General features: G+C 58.7%; 10 protein-coding genes and 1 non-coding gene across 11 annotated transcripts; 6 read left to right on the top strand and 5 right to left on the bottom strand.

Annotated features, from left to right (window-relative positions):
• Positions 1-224: 224 nt before the first annotated feature.
• Positions 225-3,557, top strand: PHO81 (phosphate system positive regulatory protein pho81; the record flags this gene model as incomplete). The annotated part of the gene is made up of 1 exon (XM_056206257.1): positions 225-3,557. The coding sequence occupies one exon, from the start codon at positions 225-227 to the stop codon at positions 3,555-3,557; it is 3,333 nt and encodes a 1,110-aa protein (XP_056062232.1).
• Positions 3,558-4,067: 510 nt separating this feature from the next.
• MVES1_001410 lies at positions 4,068-4,146 on the top strand. Its single transcript has one exon. It is a non-coding gene; the product is annotated as a tRNA-Gly (tRNA).
• Positions 4,147-4,267: 121 nt separating this feature from the next.
• Positions 4,268-5,503, top strand: MVES1_001409 (calcium/calmodulin-dependent protein kinase; the record flags this gene model as incomplete). Its single annotated transcript, XM_056206256.1, has 2 exons — positions 4,268-4,543; positions 4,571-5,503. The coding sequence occupies 2 exons, from the start codon at positions 4,268-4,270 to the stop codon at positions 5,501-5,503; spliced, it is 1,209 nt and encodes a 402-aa protein (XP_056062231.1).
• Positions 5,504-5,552: 49 nt separating this feature from the next.
• On the bottom strand, positions 5,553-7,257 carry cct1 (chaperonin-containing T-complex alpha subunit Cct1; the record flags this gene model as incomplete). The annotated part of the gene is made up of 2 exons (XM_056206255.1): positions 5,553-7,074; positions 7,103-7,257. 2 exons carry the CDS (start codon positions 7,255-7,257, stop codon positions 5,553-5,555), a joined length of 1,677 nt encoding a protein of 558 aa, XP_056062230.1.
• Positions 7,258-7,328: 71 nt separating this feature from the next.
• On the bottom strand, positions 7,329-8,516 carry MVES1_001407 (uncharacterized protein; the record flags this gene model as incomplete). Its single annotated transcript, XM_056206254.1, has 1 exon — positions 7,329-8,516. One exon carries the CDS (start codon positions 8,514-8,516, stop codon positions 7,329-7,331), a length of 1,188 nt encoding a protein of 395 aa, XP_056062229.1.
• Positions 8,517-8,784: 268 nt separating this feature from the next.
• MVES1_001406 (non-specific serine/threonine protein kinase) lies at positions 8,785-12,042 on the top strand (the record flags this gene model as incomplete). The annotated part of the gene is made up of 1 exon (XM_056206253.1): positions 8,785-12,042. The coding sequence occupies one exon, from the start codon at positions 8,785-8,787 to the stop codon at positions 12,040-12,042; it is 3,258 nt and encodes a 1,085-aa protein (XP_056062228.1).
• Positions 12,043-12,078: 36 nt separating this feature from the next.
• AFG1 (peroxisome-assembly ATPase) lies at positions 12,079-13,641 on the bottom strand (the record flags this gene model as incomplete). Its single annotated transcript, XM_056206252.1, has 1 exon — positions 12,079-13,641. The coding sequence occupies one exon, from the start codon at positions 13,639-13,641 to the stop codon at positions 12,079-12,081; it is 1,563 nt and encodes a 520-aa protein (XP_056062227.1).
• Positions 13,642-13,682: 41 nt separating this feature from the next.
• MVES1_001404 (uncharacterized protein) lies at positions 13,683-14,275 on the top strand (the record flags this gene model as incomplete). Its single annotated transcript, XM_056206251.1, has 2 exons — positions 13,683-14,216; positions 14,252-14,275. The coding sequence occupies 2 exons, from the start codon at positions 13,683-13,685 to the stop codon at positions 14,273-14,275; spliced, it is 558 nt and encodes a 185-aa protein (XP_056062226.1).
• A 72-nt stretch (positions 14,276-14,347) lies between these two features.
• MVES1_001403 (uncharacterized protein) lies at positions 14,348-15,186 on the bottom strand (the record flags this gene model as incomplete). The annotated part of the gene is made up of 2 exons (XM_056206250.1): positions 14,348-14,951; positions 14,978-15,186. 2 exons carry the CDS (start codon positions 15,184-15,186, stop codon positions 14,348-14,350), a joined length of 813 nt encoding a protein of 270 aa, XP_056062225.1.
• A 31-nt stretch (positions 15,187-15,217) lies between these two features.
• MSS51 (translational activator for mitochondrial COX1) lies at positions 15,218-16,762 on the bottom strand (the record flags this gene model as incomplete). The annotated part of the gene is made up of 1 exon (XM_056206249.1): positions 15,218-16,762. The coding sequence occupies one exon, from the start codon at positions 16,760-16,762 to the stop codon at positions 15,218-15,220; it is 1,545 nt and encodes a 514-aa protein (XP_056062224.1).
• Positions 16,763-16,912: 150 nt separating this feature from the next.
• Positions 16,913-17,368, top strand: MVES1_001401 (uncharacterized protein; the record flags this gene model as incomplete). The annotated part of the gene is made up of 1 exon (XM_056206248.1): positions 16,913-17,368. One exon carries the CDS (start codon positions 16,913-16,915, stop codon positions 17,366-17,368), a length of 456 nt encoding a protein of 151 aa, XP_056062223.1.
• Between the last annotated feature and the right edge of the window lie 4 nt (positions 17,369-17,372).

Below are 17,372 nucleotides of genomic sequence, written 5' to 3'. Positions count from 1 at the left end.
TTTCGCGCACGATGAAGGTAGGTACAGAGCAGCGTGCTGACGTTAGTTCGGCAAGCATATTCTAGGCCAGCAGATATCAGGATGGGGTTCCTATTACCTGGACTATAAGTTTTTAAAAAAAGTGAGCGTCCCGCACCGGCTAATCCCAGATCATCAATTCCATTGAGAAAGGACGTATCACAGATGCAGCACTGTTTGCAACAAGTGTACGCCCTTTGACGGACATGCAGATCGAACCGCCGCTCGCAATGGAATCACCTGCCTCCGAGCTCCAAATCCACAAGGCCGCATTCTTCTTCAAACTAGAGCGTGAGCTCGAGAAGATCAATGCATTTTACCTGCAGAAGGAGTCGGAGCTGCGCGAGCGTCTAACCACACTTATCACCAAGAAACGACATCTGATTACACTCGCAACAGGCCGCATTACGCCGAACGGTGTGCGCGTCGCGCGTTCTGTGGTGGTAACGCGCGACTCGCCGTCGCTTGTTGCGCTTTTTGAAGGATTTCGCTACTTTGAAAAAGACCTGGCCAAGCTCCAGCAGTTTATTGAGATCAACGCGACGGGCTTCCGCAAAATCCTGAAGAAATGGGACAAGCGGTCAAAGTCGCAGACCAAGGAGCTCTATTTGGCGCGCCAGGTAGACGTGCAGCCCTGCTTTAACCGTGTATTCATAACAGAAATGAGCGACTTGGCCGTTGCGAGCGTGCTCCAACTAGAGAGTCTGGCCGACGGGCACGAGCTGCCTTCTTCGACCTACAAGAACGAAACGTCTATTTTGCGCGGCAGCCTGCCCATGTCTGCGAGCAACCTGCCCGGAAAAATTTTGTTGCACTCTATGGACCCCAACATGGACAATGGCGTTCAGCCAGGGGACGGGCTTGTGTTTGACTCGGAGCGCCGCATGGACTTTGAGGCGGAACGCGACTCAGCGGACGCACGCAACAATGTGCTGCATGAAATGGGCGAGCAGCTCATGAGCGCCATCCACGAGTCGCGTATCGACGATGCCAACGTACTGATTACCGAGTCAAGCCACCAATTCCATGCAGACATGCACGATACATTTGGCAAAGACGCCGCGGCCGGAGAGGCCAGCGATCCTCACGCGCCGATTTCGAGTGGCATTGCGCACATGGTATGGCGCGCGCTTGTCACTGCTCCCGACGATGCCGTCCACGCGGCAATCTTTGCCAATGTCCCTGACTATACATTCATCGACGACGTAAGCGCACGCACGACGCTGCACATTAGCGCTCTCGCCGGAAAACTCGAGCTGGTCAAGGCCTGTGTCGAGCACGGCGTTGATGTGCGACAGTGCGACGTGTATGGACGCGAGCCGCTTGCGTACGCCGCGATGCACGGCTTTGACGAGGTGTGTGCGTACCTTCTCTCTCTCCCGCAGACGCAGACGCGCGACAATGCCAACGACGGACAAGGCTGCATGGTCGATAGTGTTGACCTCGACGGTTTCTCGCCGCTCATCCACGCCGTCGTGCGCGGGCACACAAATACCGTCCGCATCCTGCTCGACTACACCGCCGCTATGGGCAGCACACCGCGCGGAAAGACGGAGTCGAGCGATCTGTCTCCGCTCGCGCTTGCCGCCCAAGGCGGACATGTCGCCATCTCGCGCCTGCTTCTCGAGCGCGGCGCAAAAGTAGAGCCCAACGTGGAAGGCCTGCTCCCGCAAACGCTCGCCGCACGCGCAGGCCACACCGAGTGCCTACGCCTCTTGATGGACGCTGGTGTAGACGCAAATGCCGTCGAAAAAGGCACGCTTTGGACGCCGCTCTTTTACGCCGCCGAGTTTGGCCATGTAGACTGCCTGCAGCTTTTGCTCGAGCGCGGCGCCTCTATTCTCCACGAAGACGAGAAGCAGCGCCACGCCGTGTTTTACGCCGCGTGGCAGGGCTGGAATACGTGCACGCGCATTTTGCTTGCCGCACAAGCGCATTTGCCTGCTGGGCAAATGCCCGCGACCGAGGTTGTGCACAAACTTTCTCCTGTTGCACTGACGCCATCGTCGAGCGAGGTGAATGTCGAGCTGGATATGGATTTGGACATGGAGGCCGATGGCATCCCTTCGCTGTACCTCCCGCCGCCCATCATTCCTTTCCGCACCTACGGCCACAACTACCTCGACAAGCACTCTTTGGTGTGCATCACCCTGTCGAACCGCAGCATTGTGCTTCCCAAGCACCCTGTGCCAGATCGCCCAGAGATTTTCCCCGGCCTCTCGTCCTCTCTCAAACTTGTCCTCACGCCCCGCTCGACCACGGGGGGCTCTGATTCGTGCATTCCCCACACGGTTGTTCTCCCCATGGTCGATGAGCGCGAAGAAATTACGTTCCGCATCGAAGATCTTGATCATTTCCAGCTCGAGTGCGAGATCTTCCCCATGTTTGGCTCCTCGCGCATTGCCAAAACGGTGCTTTTGCCCCAAGTGTTGCGCAGCGCCGTGTATGGCACCAGCGTGCACCTTCCGCTGTTCGACTGGCACTTGAATGTAGTAGGCCACATCGACGCCATGCTCGGCTGTGTGCGGCCTTTTGGCAGCGTCCAGCTCGAGATCGGCGGGCGTGTCGAGACGTACTGGAAGAGCACCTTGCCGAGCAAGACCAACACGGCACAGCGCGCCAACACAGGCTTCAGCGTCAACTCGGGCGGCGCGGCGATGGTCATGGAGCCGCCACGCGCGATTCCAGACGCGGTGGGCAACGACCGCGATGCATACGTCACCGCATCCTCTCTCTCGGGCGATTACTTGCGCATTCCTGTGCAGTACACGAACGACATGGTGCCTGTTGTCTGCGCAACATCACAGCTGCCCGTGCCAATATGGTCGCCGGGTGTAAGGGATGTAAAGCGCGCACAGTTTGAGCAGATTGCGCGCGAGACGGGCCGTGCGTTTGACGTCTCCGCTGCCGATGCACAGACGATGCATTTGGCAGACTGGAGCGCAATGCTGCAGCATTCCATTGTCACGCTTGAGGCACTGCTGGCCGCTGTTCCGCAGCACGTTGGATTTGCCATCGAAGTCATATTTGAGACCGCGCCGACGTCGCCTCTCTCGCTCAATGAGTGCATTGATGCGACGTTGCAGGCAGTATACGAAGCGGCGGACAAGCATCACAAAGACAATAGGCGCATGTTTTTCAGCAGCGCTTCGCCAGACGCATGTGTTGCTCTGAACTGGAAGCAGCCTAACTATGCCGTCTTTTTTATCGCCAAGGAGACGCTCGCTGCCGACTCCGCCGCTGCGCTCGTGCCTTTTGGCGCCGATCCGCGGCAGTCGAGCCTTGCCGAGGCGGTGCGCTTCGCCAAAGGAAACAACTTGCTCGGCATCATGGCCGATACGGATATTTTGCTCAAAGTCCCGGAGCTCATCCCGACCATCAAGTCGGCAGGGATGGTGCTTATTACACTCAGCAGACCCGATTCACAGTCACTTGGTGGGCATACGCAGGCGGCCGGACTGCTCGGCGCGCCTGCATTGGCGTACAAGGAAGTCTTTGACGGGTATATCCAGGATAGCATTGTGCAGTGTACCAAGTAGATCGACAATTTGTCATGTGGCTAACGTCATGGTACGAATATCGTATGGATCATCTACATAGCATGGTCGCTTCTGTGCGATTAACGGCGACGTTTGGTCCGCCCACCGTTCTTGCTCCCTGTTGCCCCGCGCGTCTTTCTCCAGCGCTCATTGCGTGCATTTCGCGGCCCAGACGTGCTGATCTTGGCGCGCGGCGCCTGTTCATCCTGCATTGCCACGTCGGGCAGCGCATCGCTATGGCTGCTTTCGAGCTCGCTTTGCTTGGGCATGTTCTTGCGCTCGGCAAGACGTGAAGATACTTGATTTAGTCGTGCGGCAGCCACTACGGCATAGTCAGAAGTGCCTGTGTAGCGCTTGCGGTTCCGTGCAGCGAGCTTGGAGCTTGCGCGCAAACTTTTCGCCATAAAGAAAAAGACGCAGGCCTGTGCAGCCAGTGCCCGGCAGTCCGTGCTACTCAAATAGTCACAAATGTCCACATGTGTTGTGCGTCTTGCATTTGTCGCAGTCGTTACGGCGTTAGTTAAGGGGTATAACAGTTGCCTTCCACGCGGTACAGCAACAATGGGGGGTTCGAGTCCCTCACGCCGTATATTATTATTTTTTAATTTTTTTTTTACATCATTTGCGCGCGATGCACGTTCTTGGTGTACAGGTGTTATCTCTCACGTGCGCCGCGGCCGTGCGCGCGTTGAATTTCAACGTCGACCAGCATGACGGCGGCCAACCTGTTGCACCGCCAGCCGGAGTCGTACGCAAAAAAGCAAGACTATGAGTTCCATAAAACACTCGGGAAAGGGACGTTTGGTGTTGTCCGCTCGGCGGTGCGGAAAAGTCCCGACGGGCCGCAAAATGTTGCTGTTAAAGTGATAAGCAAACATTTACTCAAGGACCGCCACGAAGTCGTCATGCGCGAGATCGAGACAGTCCAGGGTCTTGATCATCCTCATATTGTCAAGCTTGTCGACTGGTTTGAGTCCAAAGACAAGGTACGCTGCCTTTACCTCTCACACTAGTTTTACCTTGTCTTTGAGGAGGCCGACGGCGGCGAGCTGTTTGATCGCTTGGTCAAGGGCCGTTTCTCCGAGAGGGTCGCGTGCAATACCATCCGTGTTGTTGTAGAGGCGATTGCGTACATGCATCACCACAACACAGTGCATCGCGACATCAAGCCAGAAAACATTTTGTACCGCACACCCGCAGAAGACGCCAATATTGTACTTGTCGACTTTGGCATTGCAGCGCACCTGCGCGATGAAGACGACACGGATTTGCATGGACTCTGTGGCAGTATTGGCTACGCAGCGCCCGAAGTCATCGCGCGGAAAGGCTACGGAAAGCAAGTCGATATGTGGGGCATCGGCGTGGTAACGTACGCAATGCTTTCTGGCCACGCGCCATTCTCCTCCGCAGATCCCGGGCTGTTTAGGAAGCAACTGGAGATCGGCAAGATCGAATTTAATGGCAACTGCTGGGACTCTATCAGCCCGGAAGCAATCGACTTTGTAAAACAGTGTCTCATGCTGGACCCTGAAAACCGCATCACTGCCGACGATGCACTGCAGCATTCATGGCTCACGGAGAGCACATATATGGCGTCCGACGACGATATCAGCAAGGGTCTTCGCGAGAACTACCGTAGCAAGTGGAAAGTTGCTATGACGACTGTGCGCGCAACGCAGAAGTTCCAGCACGCCGCCGAAATCCACCAGCAGGGCGAGCCTTCTTCGCCCTTGTTTTCCGATGACGAGGACCAGCCATTTACACGGGATGTGAACACAACGACGCGCCCCGACTGGGTCACAAGCTCTGCCGATCCTAGTCCACCCGTCGAGCAGAGGCCGCGCAGTGCGTCACACGACCGGAGCAGCAGCCAGGGCCAACAGCACCACCGGTGGGGGTGGGAATCGCTCATGGCCAAATTTCACGCATTCCGTGGCACCGACTAATGTGGCTGTATAGCGCTTCTTTCCTTAATGCTGATACACTATTCCATAACTACATATGGTCGTGCGGATCCTCGCGCGGCTGCTCTGGGGGAATTGTAATTGCGTCATCAATGCGCAGTAGACTTGTCGCTGCCTCAAGTGCGCTCTTCAAGCTGCGCAGTTTGCTCACAGTCGGCTCAAGGACACCAGCACGCATATTGTCGCGCACAGTGCCATTCAAGAGATCCAGGCCAAAAAAGCGCAGCGTCTTTTTCGGGTCGTCGACGCCCGCATTTTGTGCGGCTGTGTGGTACGCACGGAGCTTGGCGACAAGGTCCGTGCTGTCCTTGGCCGCATTCACAGCCAGTGTCTTGGGAATAACAAGCAGCGCCTGTGCAAACTCAGCAATGGCCAACTGTTCGCGCGAGCCAAGCGTCGTGGCAAAGTTTTCCAAGTAGATATCCAAGGCGGTTTCGACGGCGCCGCCGCCAGCCACCACCGAGTTGGTCTCCAACGTGCGCTTGATCACATTCAAGCTGTCATGCAGCGCACGCTCCATTTCGTCCAGGAGAAAGTCATTGGCTCCGCGCAAAATAATAGAGCTCGAGCTGTACGCCTTGGGGCCACGCACAAGGATCAGCTCCTCGTCGCTGATCCGCTCTTGGACAACCTCTTCCGCATGACCCAAGCTGCTCGCGTCATAAACCTCATCCCCATCCAAGTTAGCGAGGCTGTTGACAAACTGGCCGCCGGTCGCCTTTGCAATGCGGCGCAAATCCTCCTTGCGGCAGCGGCGCACGGCCATTGCGCCTGCCTGCACAAACTCTTTGAGGCACAGGTCATCGATGCCTTTTGTAGTCAGTACGACATTCGCGCCTGCAGCAAGAATTTTGTGCACACGCTCGAGTACCATTTCGCTCTCGCGTGCGCGAATTTTCTCCAGCTGCTCGGGGTCGTCGATGGTGATATGGACGCCCATATGCATGCGTTGCTTGACAAGGTTGATGTCCAAGCATGCGATCTTGGCGTTCGTGATGCGCGTCTTCATTGCCTGCGACGCGACCGTGCAGTTGAGAGCGTATCCATTAATGAGCATGGATTCGCGCATCGACTTGCCGTGCGCTTTGAGCACATTCACGGCTTTGACGGGATACTTGGTTTCCCCACGCCCGTTTACCGTCTTGACTGCCTGCATTGCGTCCACGGAAAGCTGTGCAAAAAAGTCGTCGTCGCTGCCGATGATCTTGCTCGACATGCTCGTCTTGGCGATGTTCTGCAAACTCTCCTTGTTAAGCGCATCAGCTTTTACCGCGAGCTGTTCCTGGATGTACTTGATAGCCTCGCGACATGCAAGGCGGTATCCAGTAATAATTGTCGTGGGGTGGATCTTGTTCTTTACCAGGTCGTTTGCGCGGCGCAAAAGCTCGGCGGCAAGGATGACTACCGAGGTCGTTCCGTCGCCGACCTCCTTGTCCTGCTGCTGCGCAAGTTCGACAAGGATCCTCGCTGCAGGATGTTCAACTTCCAATAGCTGCAGGATAGTGGCACCGTCGTTCGAGATGGTCACGTCGCCAATGTCATCCACAAGCATTCTGGCGTTAGTAGGGCGCCACAACGTACTTGTCCAATCCGACAGGACCGAGCGAGGACTTTACGATATTAGCAATTCTCTGTACTGCAAGCACATTTTGGTCGCGAACATCAGAGCCCGTGATGCGGTTGCCGCCGATAAAGGGGCCCGCATTGCGCGGATTCGCTTGGAAAATTTGGGCCATTGCGGGTCAAGGAGCGTCGCGCGTCGATGCGGTGGCCGGCCGAGTGATTACGTAAGATTGAGTCTGTGCCGCTACGGAAGGTCCATGTCTGCCTCGGAGGGTGCTTCGTCGTCGTCAAAGAGGTCCTCGTCGCTATCGAGTACGTCGTTGGCAATATCGCGGTCGCCGCGTGTGCTCGGAGCCACGGCCTCGTCCTCGTACGCAAATTCATCGTCGTCTCCTTCATCCTCTTCATCCTCCTCCTCTTCTTCTTCTTCTTCTTCTTCGTCAGCAAATGCAACTTTGCGCGCGGCCTTTTCCTGTTTCTTGCGCTCCACATTGCGCTCCTGCTCCATACGACGGCTCGAAGCAATGCGTTTCTTCTCCGCAAGTGCACGTGTCTGCTGCGCGACTTGCTTGGCACTCTTTTGGACATAATCATGGTACAAAACTTCGCTGCCGTTCAATCCTTCTTCAATCTTGACAAGGCGAAGTTCCATCCGCGGCCCAATTTCACGCAAACGCACAGCACGCTGCGTATTCGCCGCATTACTCCGCCCCAAGTAGTTCTGCGAGAGCTCCACTGCATTTTTCGGATCGGCCATGTCCTCTGCCTCCGACTCGGCCTCGCTCGTATCGGTATCCTCGCCGCCCATCGCGGCGCTCCCACGCATCACGTATTCGGCAATGTCCGTAGCATTGGCAAGGTTGACAAGCGCACGCCCATGCCGTTTATGCTCGCCCCCGTGGCCCGTCACACTGCCCGCCGAGGCACTCGACGTCCTCGTCGACCCCTCGATGATCCGACGCACAGACCGCGACACACCTACAGGACGCACCGAGATCAGGTAGTGTCGCCAATCCACTGTTTTTGTCTCAGCATTGTAGTTCAGCAGCACAATGCGCCTTACCTGCGCCAGTCGCATGGAGTGCACATGCAACGGAGGAAACAAATTTTGGAACACGGTGACCAACAGTTTCACATGTCGCTCCTCGCCTCCGAAATTGTTCAGCACAAGCAAAGGAGGCGAATTGTATTCTGCACCGAGCGTCATGGGCCGCCGCGAACTGTGCAGGACATCGCCGGCAAGGGCAAACTTGTTGATTCGGAACGTGACGGTCGGCCCGCGAGGCGCGCGCAAGATACGCAAATTAGCGCCGGCATCCGTCTGGCTAAAGATGAGCATGTGCGAGACGCCAAGCGGCCCCGTCATCGCCAAAAAGTCGCGCAGCTTGTTGCTATCACGCTCGCGGAGACGCGACGCCGTGTTCGGCTCCATCGTTCGTCGCACATCGTGCACCAGCGATGCAACGCCGCGACCAACCTTCCCACCGCGGATCACAAAGCTCTTCGGAGCACGTGTATCCGACTGCGCATTTTGGATCGGCCCCTTCAAATGCGTTCTCGTTTTCCGTCGCTGCCGTTAGTCTTGCAGGGTACGCACTCGTTGGACCATAGCGGAGCGGGCGTGCGGCGCCGTCTTTTTTTGTACGGCACGTGACATGCGCGTCGACGCGCCGTGTTGTCGCCCAGCGCTGCTCCTCACCATGGACGGTTCGGAGGCGCTGCGTGCGCGCGGTATTGCGCATACGCCGCTGCGCACACCGATCCGCGCGGCTATGGAGCAGAAATCGTCGACGCCCATCACGCCGTTCGAGGCCATCGAGAGCCAAAAAGAAAATGTACAGCCTCGCATGCGTGGGCGCTCGGCACATGCGCTGAGCAATGCGTTCAGCATGCAGCACAAGGAGCGGCAGGAGCTGCTTGCAAGCCAACGTGACGATCACGAGCGTTCCGTGACGAGTGCAGAGAATGCAGATGCGGATGATCCACTCGAGGCGTGGTGCGCCTATGTAAAGTGGACGATTGACAACTACCCCGCCGGGAAGAGCAACGAGAGTGGGCTGATCCCACTGCTCGAGCGTGCGACGCGCATGTTCCGGAGCTCCGAGCAGTATGCCAACGACAGCCGCTACTTGCGCCTCTGGATTTTGTATGCACAGCACACAGAAGTGCCGCGCCAAGTGCTTCATTTCCTGCTTGCCAACGAGATCGGGACCAAGCTTGCTGCTTTGTATGAGGAGCTTGCGGCCGTGCTCGAGGCCGAGTGCGTCTACGGCGAGGCTGATGCGATGTTCAAGCTCGGCATCGCACGGCGCGCTTCGCCGTGCGAGCGATTGAAGCGGCGGTACGAAGCGTACCAGGAGAGGATCTTGGCTCTTCCCACCTCGAGCATAGAAGCGCCTACGTACGCCACGGCGCTGCATGCCGCTATGCGCCGCGAAGGACGCAGCGTCTTGGGCACCAAAACGGGCCACGGCGCAGAGAGTGTGCCGAGCAACGTGCTTGGTCACCAGCCTATTGCGAGTGCAAAACCAACCAATGCAAGGACCATGCGAGTGTTCCAAGACGAGAACGGTGAGCAGGCTCCGGCGCCACAGGCCACTGCATGGACTTCGATGCGCGACGCACACGAGCGGCGCAAGGAAAACGACACGTCAAAACGCTCCCTCAAACCTGTAGCGCAAGGCACGCCGCTCGCACAAGCAAGTGCGCTTCAAGTCTTTTGCGATTCCGACGAGGAGCATAGCCCCGAACGCCGCTCGCCGCAGCGCGACCGCGACGTATTTCACCGCAACGAACAGACCGAGTCGGACAAGCTGCGCAGGTTGCCATTTCTGTATTATGACGCGACAACGCCCAAGGCAAAGCCTGTGGTACATGCTGAGGCGCAGCGGAATGTGCGTGGGCAAAGCAAGACGCGTGTGCCCAAGGCAGAGCGCCATGTCGCGCCACTTGAAGACATGTACCCCGGCGTGGATATGTCCAAGGCACTAGGAGAGAAAATGCGACCGATTCCTACGACGACCGAGTATTGTTACGAAGAATTGCTTGCACGTCGCGCAGAGCCGAATGCATTGGCGCGTCGTGATTTGTGGGAGGCGCTTGATGCACAGTGTGGGCGATGGATGCCGGAACACTGGTCCAAGCCGAGTCCAGCGCCGAGTCCAGTGCCGAGTCCAGTGCCGAGTCCAGTGCCGAGTCCAGCACAGAGTCTAGCACAGAGCCCAGCACCGAGTCCAGCGCTCAAGCCTAAAGCGCCGAGTCCCACGCTTGTGACCAAGGCTGCGATCCTCCAGGTGGACAGTATGTTTAACGGCGAGAGCGAGAGTGAGAGCGAGAGTGAGAGTGAAAGTGAGAGTGAGAGCGAGAGCGAGCTGCCTGTCCAGGCCGTGGCCAACGACGAAAACGCAAATACACCTTTTCGCGTGCAGGCAACGCCGCAGCGAGATATGCGCACCCCGTTTGGCGCCACACCTCTTGGCCCTGCATCACAGCGAGACGTGCGCACGCCGTTTGGCGCCACTTCAAGCACGCCGTTTGCGGCCCGCGAAGAGGCTGCACTGCCAGAAGTACACACGCGCGAGCCATTCCAACCCCTCACGCCCATTACTGAGCGCACGGAACGGACGGAAAGGACCTTGACGGCAGCGTTTGCCGACACAAGCGTATCGAGCGATCCCTTCCCCGGCTCTCTTTCCGTCGATCCTGCATCCCTGCAAATCCCCAATCCATGCTCGCCAGCCGATCCCGACACGCTGCGTACACTTTTGGACCATCTCGCGACGCCCTTGGATCAAGTGGTAGGCTACGTTGATCAAAGCATCACCGCCTCGCACATACTTGCCGAGCTTCAGCGCGACACAAAATCCACGCGGCGCTCGCTCAGCCATCCCTCCCCTCCCCTCGACATTTGCGGCATGCAGCTTTCCGTGCTCCAAAAAGTTGGCGAGGGCGGCTACGGCGCGGTGTTCCTCGCGCAAGACATGAACGAAAGTGTGCCGCAGCCCGGCGAGAGCACGGCGCGCTACGACGATGTCCTCTGCGACGATATCGACGAGCTCGAGCGTCGCCAGCAAGTTGCGCTCAAAGTTGAGCGCCCTCCCAACTGCTGGGAGTTTTATATCCTCACAGCGCTGCACACGCGACTTGATGCGGCACTGCGTGCGTCGGTCGTTGGCGCCCGTTGCTTTGTTGCGTACGCTGACGAATCGGTCCTCATGCTTGAATACGGCGCGCGGGGCACACTTTTAGATCTTGTGAACCATGCAGGCGAAATTGGGATCAGCAGTGTGCTTGCCAACACGCCCGGCCACCAGGGCGGCGTCGAGGAAGTGCTCGCGATGTTCTTTACCATCGAGCTGCTCCGCATCGTCGAAGGACTGCACAATGTGGGCATTCTCCATGGCGACCTTAAGATTGATAACTGCCTTGTGCGTGCTGATCCCATTACCGGCACCTGGTCGAGTTCGTATGCGCCGGACGGCAGCGGCGCATGGCACACCCAAGGCGTGAAGCTGATCGATTTTGGACGCGCCGTCGACCTGCACTGTTTCCCGCCGGGGCAAACCTTTTTGGCCGACTGGCAGCCCGGGATGCAGGACTGTGTAGAGATGCGCGAGATGCGCCCATGGACGTACCAGGCGGACTACTACGGCCTTGCCAGTGTGGCCTACTGTCTCTTGTTTGGCAGGTACATGGAAACGACCTCGTACGTCACCCAAGGCGGCGAAAAGCTGTACAAGATCCAGCAGCCGCTGCGCCGCTACTGGCAAACGGATTTATGGACGCGCTTCTTTGCCACGCTTTTGAATCCGCGCGCCCACGGCCCGCTGCCCATCACCGATGCCATGCGCGCTGTGCGCCACGAAATGGAAGCCTGGCTCCAGGCAAACAGTTTCCGCGCGGGAAAGAATGTGAAAGGGCTGCTCAAAAAGGTGGAGATTTGGGCGCTGCGGGGGTAGCGCAGTGCCAAACACGTTCTATAGCGCTATAGCAACCTAGCGGCGCGCACTCGCCTCCATGTAGAGCTGTGTCGCCATTTCACTAAGACGCGAGAGGAGGCGCGCAAACGCAAAGAGCTCCTCGTCTCCGGTAAAGATGGACGAGCCGCCGATGTCGTCGGCAGTCATTTTAAGGTCGTCCATGAGCGCGCGCATCTGATCCGGCACTTTTGTGACGGAAGAAACGCCGCCGCTAAACGCCTTGACCAGCTCGACCTCGGAGGTAGTAAAGATGCGTGTTTTGCTCTCGTACGCCGCGTCGATGAATGTGATAAAGCGGCGCGCCAAGTCGCGCATGTCCATGCTCATCAGCGGGATATCCTCGATAAAAATCGTGCTAAATTCGTTGCAGAGCGCAATGTAGTCTGCTGCGCTCCGCGGCTGGCCGCACAGGCCCATAAACGTAAACTTGGCGACCTTGCTGGTGCATTCCGGCACGACCAGCGCTCTGCCCCACACGTTGATTTCGTGGTTGTGCTGCAGGGGCTCCCCGTCCGTCATGGCTTTGAAGAGCTTATCGAACTCCTTGCGCGACGCCAAGTCGTTCTCCAGAAAGTAGGTCTGGTGACGCGCCTGGGGCACTTTACGGTAGTCTGTGCCGCTATCGAGGTTCACGACACAGTACTCGTGCTCAATCAAGTGGATGCACGGAATAAAACTAGAGCGCTGGATCCCGTTTTTGTATAGCTCGCTCGGCGCACGGTTCGAGGTCGTGACGATCACGACGCCGTAGCGCATCAAGCCTTCCAGGATGCGCCGCAAAATCATTGCATCGACAATATCCACCACTTGGAACTCGTCAAAGCAAAGCACCTCCATGTTTCCTGCAATCTCGCGGATCACGGGCTCAATAGGGTCGATCTCGCCGCCGTCTGTGCTGCCACCCGCCGTGGCGCTCGACTTGGTTTCGTTGGTACCGACCGCCTGGCCGACGATGCCCGAGGCGCGGTGGTACTTGGACTTGTAGTAGTGCGAGCGTTTGTGCACGTCAATCATAAACTGGTGAAAGTGGATGCGGCGCTTGCGCGTCACATTCGGCGGCAAGGTGTTGAAGAAAAGATCCATGACCATGCTCTTGCCGCAGCCCACGTCGCCGTAGAGGTACATGGACTGTGGCACATTCTCTGGACGCGTCGGCTCTTCCGTGTCCTCTTTCTTGTGCGAAAAAAAAGACGCAAGATGCCCAAACACGCCCAGATGCTGCATATCGCGCGTCACACCTAGCATTTTCGACTGCTCCATCCGGCCGGCTTCCTGCTCGGGCAGCGGCAAGAGGCGCAGTATCGAGCTGAGCATCCCCGTCTGCGGCGGCTCACGCTCTTTGATACCTTCTTCTGGCGCAGGTACCGGCACCTGCTCGTACTGTTTGAGCTGCTCATGCAGCGTCTGCAGTTGCTCGACGATTTTGACTTGGTGCGCATCGTCGCGAAGACGGCCCTCTTGTACAAGCGCGCGGTACGTCTCGAGCGGTCCGCTTGGCTCCGCGCGGCTGGCATGCCCCGCACTGAAAAAGCGGCGGCCTGCGCGGGCCGTGCGCGGCACAAGTCGCACGCAGTGCATGTCGGAAAAAGCAAAGCGGCAGTGCCACGTGCAAGGTTCGCATGCAGCTGCTGGTACCGAGCGAGACGGCGGCGCAGCTGCGGTGCGTAGCGCGGCAAGATCTGCCGGATGCGCTGCGCAGTGCACTGGCGGAAGCACTCGGCACGGCGCGCATACACGGTGCAAGTGCCGCTGATCCTGCCGTTGCTGAGCAGGCGCCGAGCATCATTTCGCATACAACGCTGTGCAGCGTCGCGGCGTGGGCGCGCACGCAAGGAATGCAAGCATGTACTCTCGCGCAGCTGGTCCGAAATGCGCAAGTGTATATAGAATCCCCGCGCGTCTACCAGCGGCCGAAATCGCTCGACGAGCAGCTCGCCAAGATTGCGCGCGCAAACGAAGCGGCCGAGTATGCGCGCATGGTCGCTCCCCGTGAAGAGCCGTACACGGTCCGTGGCGCTCTTGTGCCTGCCGACGAGCGCGCGGCGTGGCGCCAGACGCGCAGTCATGTAAGTGCGATCCTCAACATTGCTCTGAGCATGGGCGCGGTTGCGACGGCGGTGTGGTGGGGCGCTGGGAGTCGATCGCCCATTTGGGTACGTGGCTACGAAGCTAACCGAGAAAACGACAGTCGCCCTTGCGCTCGCAGCGCTGATCGGTGTGGCTGAAGTCGTGCTCTATGCACGCTACCTGCGCACGGGCAACGCCGCGGGCCTTGCGAGGCAAACTACGCGGGCGCACGGCCCACAGCGTCCGCGCCCGATGCGCGGCGCGCAGCGAGAATAAGATCCGCGACAGCGTCGACGCCGTCGCCGTTCTTGACGCTGGTAAAAATCGTAGGTCCATTGTCCCGCATCTTATCCGCGTCGCGGCGCATCACCTCGAGCGAAGCGCCGACGTACTGCGCGATGTCAATCTTGTTCACGACGAGCAAGTCGGACTGCGAGATGCCAGGCCCGCCTTTGCGCGGCACCTTGTCGCCACCGCTAACATCGATTACGTAGACGTGGAAATCAGCGAGCTCGACACTGAACGCCGCTGCCAGGTTATCGCCGCCGCTTTCGACAAAGAGCAGCTGCGTATCGTACTCGGCCTGGAGCTGCTCGAGCACCTCCATGTTCGCCGAGATATCCTCACGGATCGCAGCGTGTGGGCAACCGCCCGTCTCTACTGCGCGGATCCTGTTGGGATCCTGGAGTGCTGCATTGCGCACGAGGAACTCTTGGTCCTCGCGCGTGAAGATGTCGTTTGTGACGACGCCGATATTGTACTCATCGCGCAGCTTGCGGCACAGCGCAAGCAGCAGCGCCGTCTTTCCGGATCCAACAGGACTGGAGTCAGCGCAGCGTGTACGTACCCGCCGATTCCTACGGTAAAGGTCCGCTCGGGCCAGTGGCGATTTGCATAGTTGGGCAGCGTGCGCTCGCCAAACTTGCCAGGGTGCTCCATGATCTCGTGCGTGTGTCCATGCTCTTGTGCATGATCGTGCGTATGGCCGTGCGCATGGCCGTGCGCGCCAGCGTCACCGAGCGCGGCGCTCTGAGAAAACACGACGTTGGCGCTCATTGTGGCGGGGGCGAGACGAGGATGATATTAGTCAGCTATTTGTAGTGTCCCACTGGGGGCCGAGGATGTCGTAGCGCTTTCCGCGCACGCCCCAGATACCCCAATTTGCCTTGACGGCGATGCGAGTATCAAAATCCGCGATTGCCCACTGCTGGCTCGCAAACGCATTCTCCCCAGGAGTGAGGAGCCAGTCGAACTCGCCGCTGACGCCCTCTACAGACTCAAAAGCAAGCACGTCGCGCTCTACGTCTGCGGGCGAAAAACCAGAGATGAACAGAGGGCAGCGCGTGGACAAGATCTGTCCAAGCGCCTGTGCCCATTCGCGCTGGGCCTGGACGACGGGCGCGGTCTGGAGCGAGGTGAACTTGTCGCTCGGGGGCCGCATCGCGACGACCTCAGGTGACGGCTCATCCGCCGGCGTATCGCCCCCTGCAGGATTCGCTGCGACGACTGTCGGTGTATAGTGTGTGTCGGACTCGGCACCGGGAATGGGCGCATGCTTAGCATAGAACGTGTCGCGCGCCTCCTTCATGCGCTTTTCGTCCGCACGCAGCTCGTCGCGCAGACGCGCCTGCTCCTCAACGGCAATGAGACTGGGGAATCCGAAGCCAGGCGAAAAGGCAAAAAAGACGTCAGTGTACGGATCGAACGGCTCGAAGAAAGTGTGTATTTTTTCGTAGGTGGTCTGCAGCGCAGTGAGCCCAACGCCGGCAGAGACGGCAATGCTGCGCGAAGGGCATGCAAAATAAGTGTCCCTGTTCTGGTACATGGACAAGTTCCACGGACTCGGCTCGGTCTTGCCTGGGATAGCGACTTCGGGGCCAATCAAATAGATCTCGACACGAACTTTGGGGAATATGTACGCCAGCTGGTTCCACACGTCGGGCGGCAGCGTCGCTTCTGCCCGTGCGCCGACGACAAAGATGCGCACGGGATCGAGGCTCGGGCGCGCTCCCAGTTCTGGCTGCAGTGTCTGGCGAAGTGGCGTCACGCTGCGCAGTCCTTCGTGGGTAAGACGCGTGCTTCGGCGCGTGTACGGGCTGTTTTCGTGCAAGGCAGACGCAATCGTCATGGGAAACGTAAGCAGCTTGCTCACATGACGCTTGCTGCGCTCCGTATTGATCGAGGGAAAGTTGCGTGTGTAAAACAGCTGGTCCCAGCCAGAGAAATTGACCACTTCTTCGTGCGGCTGGTCGCGCGGGAGCGCAAACTCGGTCATCACGCGTCCACTCCGCAAATCATGCTCGTCTTCGTTGGCTTCGCGGAGCCGCGGGACGTAGCGCGCATGTTCCGTATCCTGCGCCCACATCTCTTCCGAGCAGTGCGTCGGCCATCCACAGTCAGGGCACTCGAAATGAACAGGGCGCCGCTCCCCATACTTGGCCATGCTCACGGGGCATGGCGCGAGTGTGCGGATGCGCTCGCCACGCGCACGGAGCGCAGGGATCGGCGACTCGGACAGCTTGTGGAATAAGTTGTCCGGCGCGAGCACCGGCGCTTTGGGCGGCGGCGCCTCGGGTTTTTTGGACTTGGGCGTAAACAAGCCAAAAATGGAGCGCGCCTGGGTGCGTGGCATGCTTGCACATCGCCCCGCGCTACGCCCCGCTGTGTACATCGGCAAACTTTGCCGCACCGCGCGTTGCATCGAGGAAAGGCGCCGAGCGACACAGGCTGAGTCAGCCCCCAGCGCTGACTCAGCCCCCAGCGCGTGTTCTCGTGCGCGACGATGGAAGCGGCGGCAGCGCTGCGCAAGGCGCGAATCGATGCGCTGCGCGCGCTGCGCGCAGCCGAGGAGGCAAGCGATGCAGACGCACTTGCACAGAACACGTTTGGCGCAGAGGTGAAGCGTGCGTTCCGCGAGAGTGTGCCTCCGCCGGGCTATGTGCGCCCAACGACCGTGATCGATACGGTCGAGCAGGCGATTGCTGGGCTGCAAGAACGTACGCTGGGAGAGGATGCAACGATGCAGACGCAGGAACTTGATCTGCACGCAATTGCGCCGCAGAAACCAAATGCAGATTTGCGGCGTGACTATATGCGGCGCGTCGAGAAGCTCGAGCGACGGACCAAGCATGCGATCCGTACATTGATTGTGCAGCGCCTCGGCACCCAGGACGAGGCTGCACATGCAGAGGCAGTGAGCCTTGTTGCAGGGATGGAGTCGGAGGAGGAGGAGGGGTGATGTA

Source organism: Malassezia vespertilionis, chromosome 2 (genome assembly GCF_029542925.1).
Source record: "Malassezia vespertilionis chromosome 2, complete sequence".
Taxonomy (NCBI): domain Eukaryota; kingdom Fungi; phylum Basidiomycota; class Malasseziomycetes; order Malasseziales; family Malasseziaceae; genus Malassezia; species Malassezia vespertilionis.
Note: the sequence above shows the minus strand (reverse complement) of the source record. Positions and strands in the feature narration are given on the sequence as shown.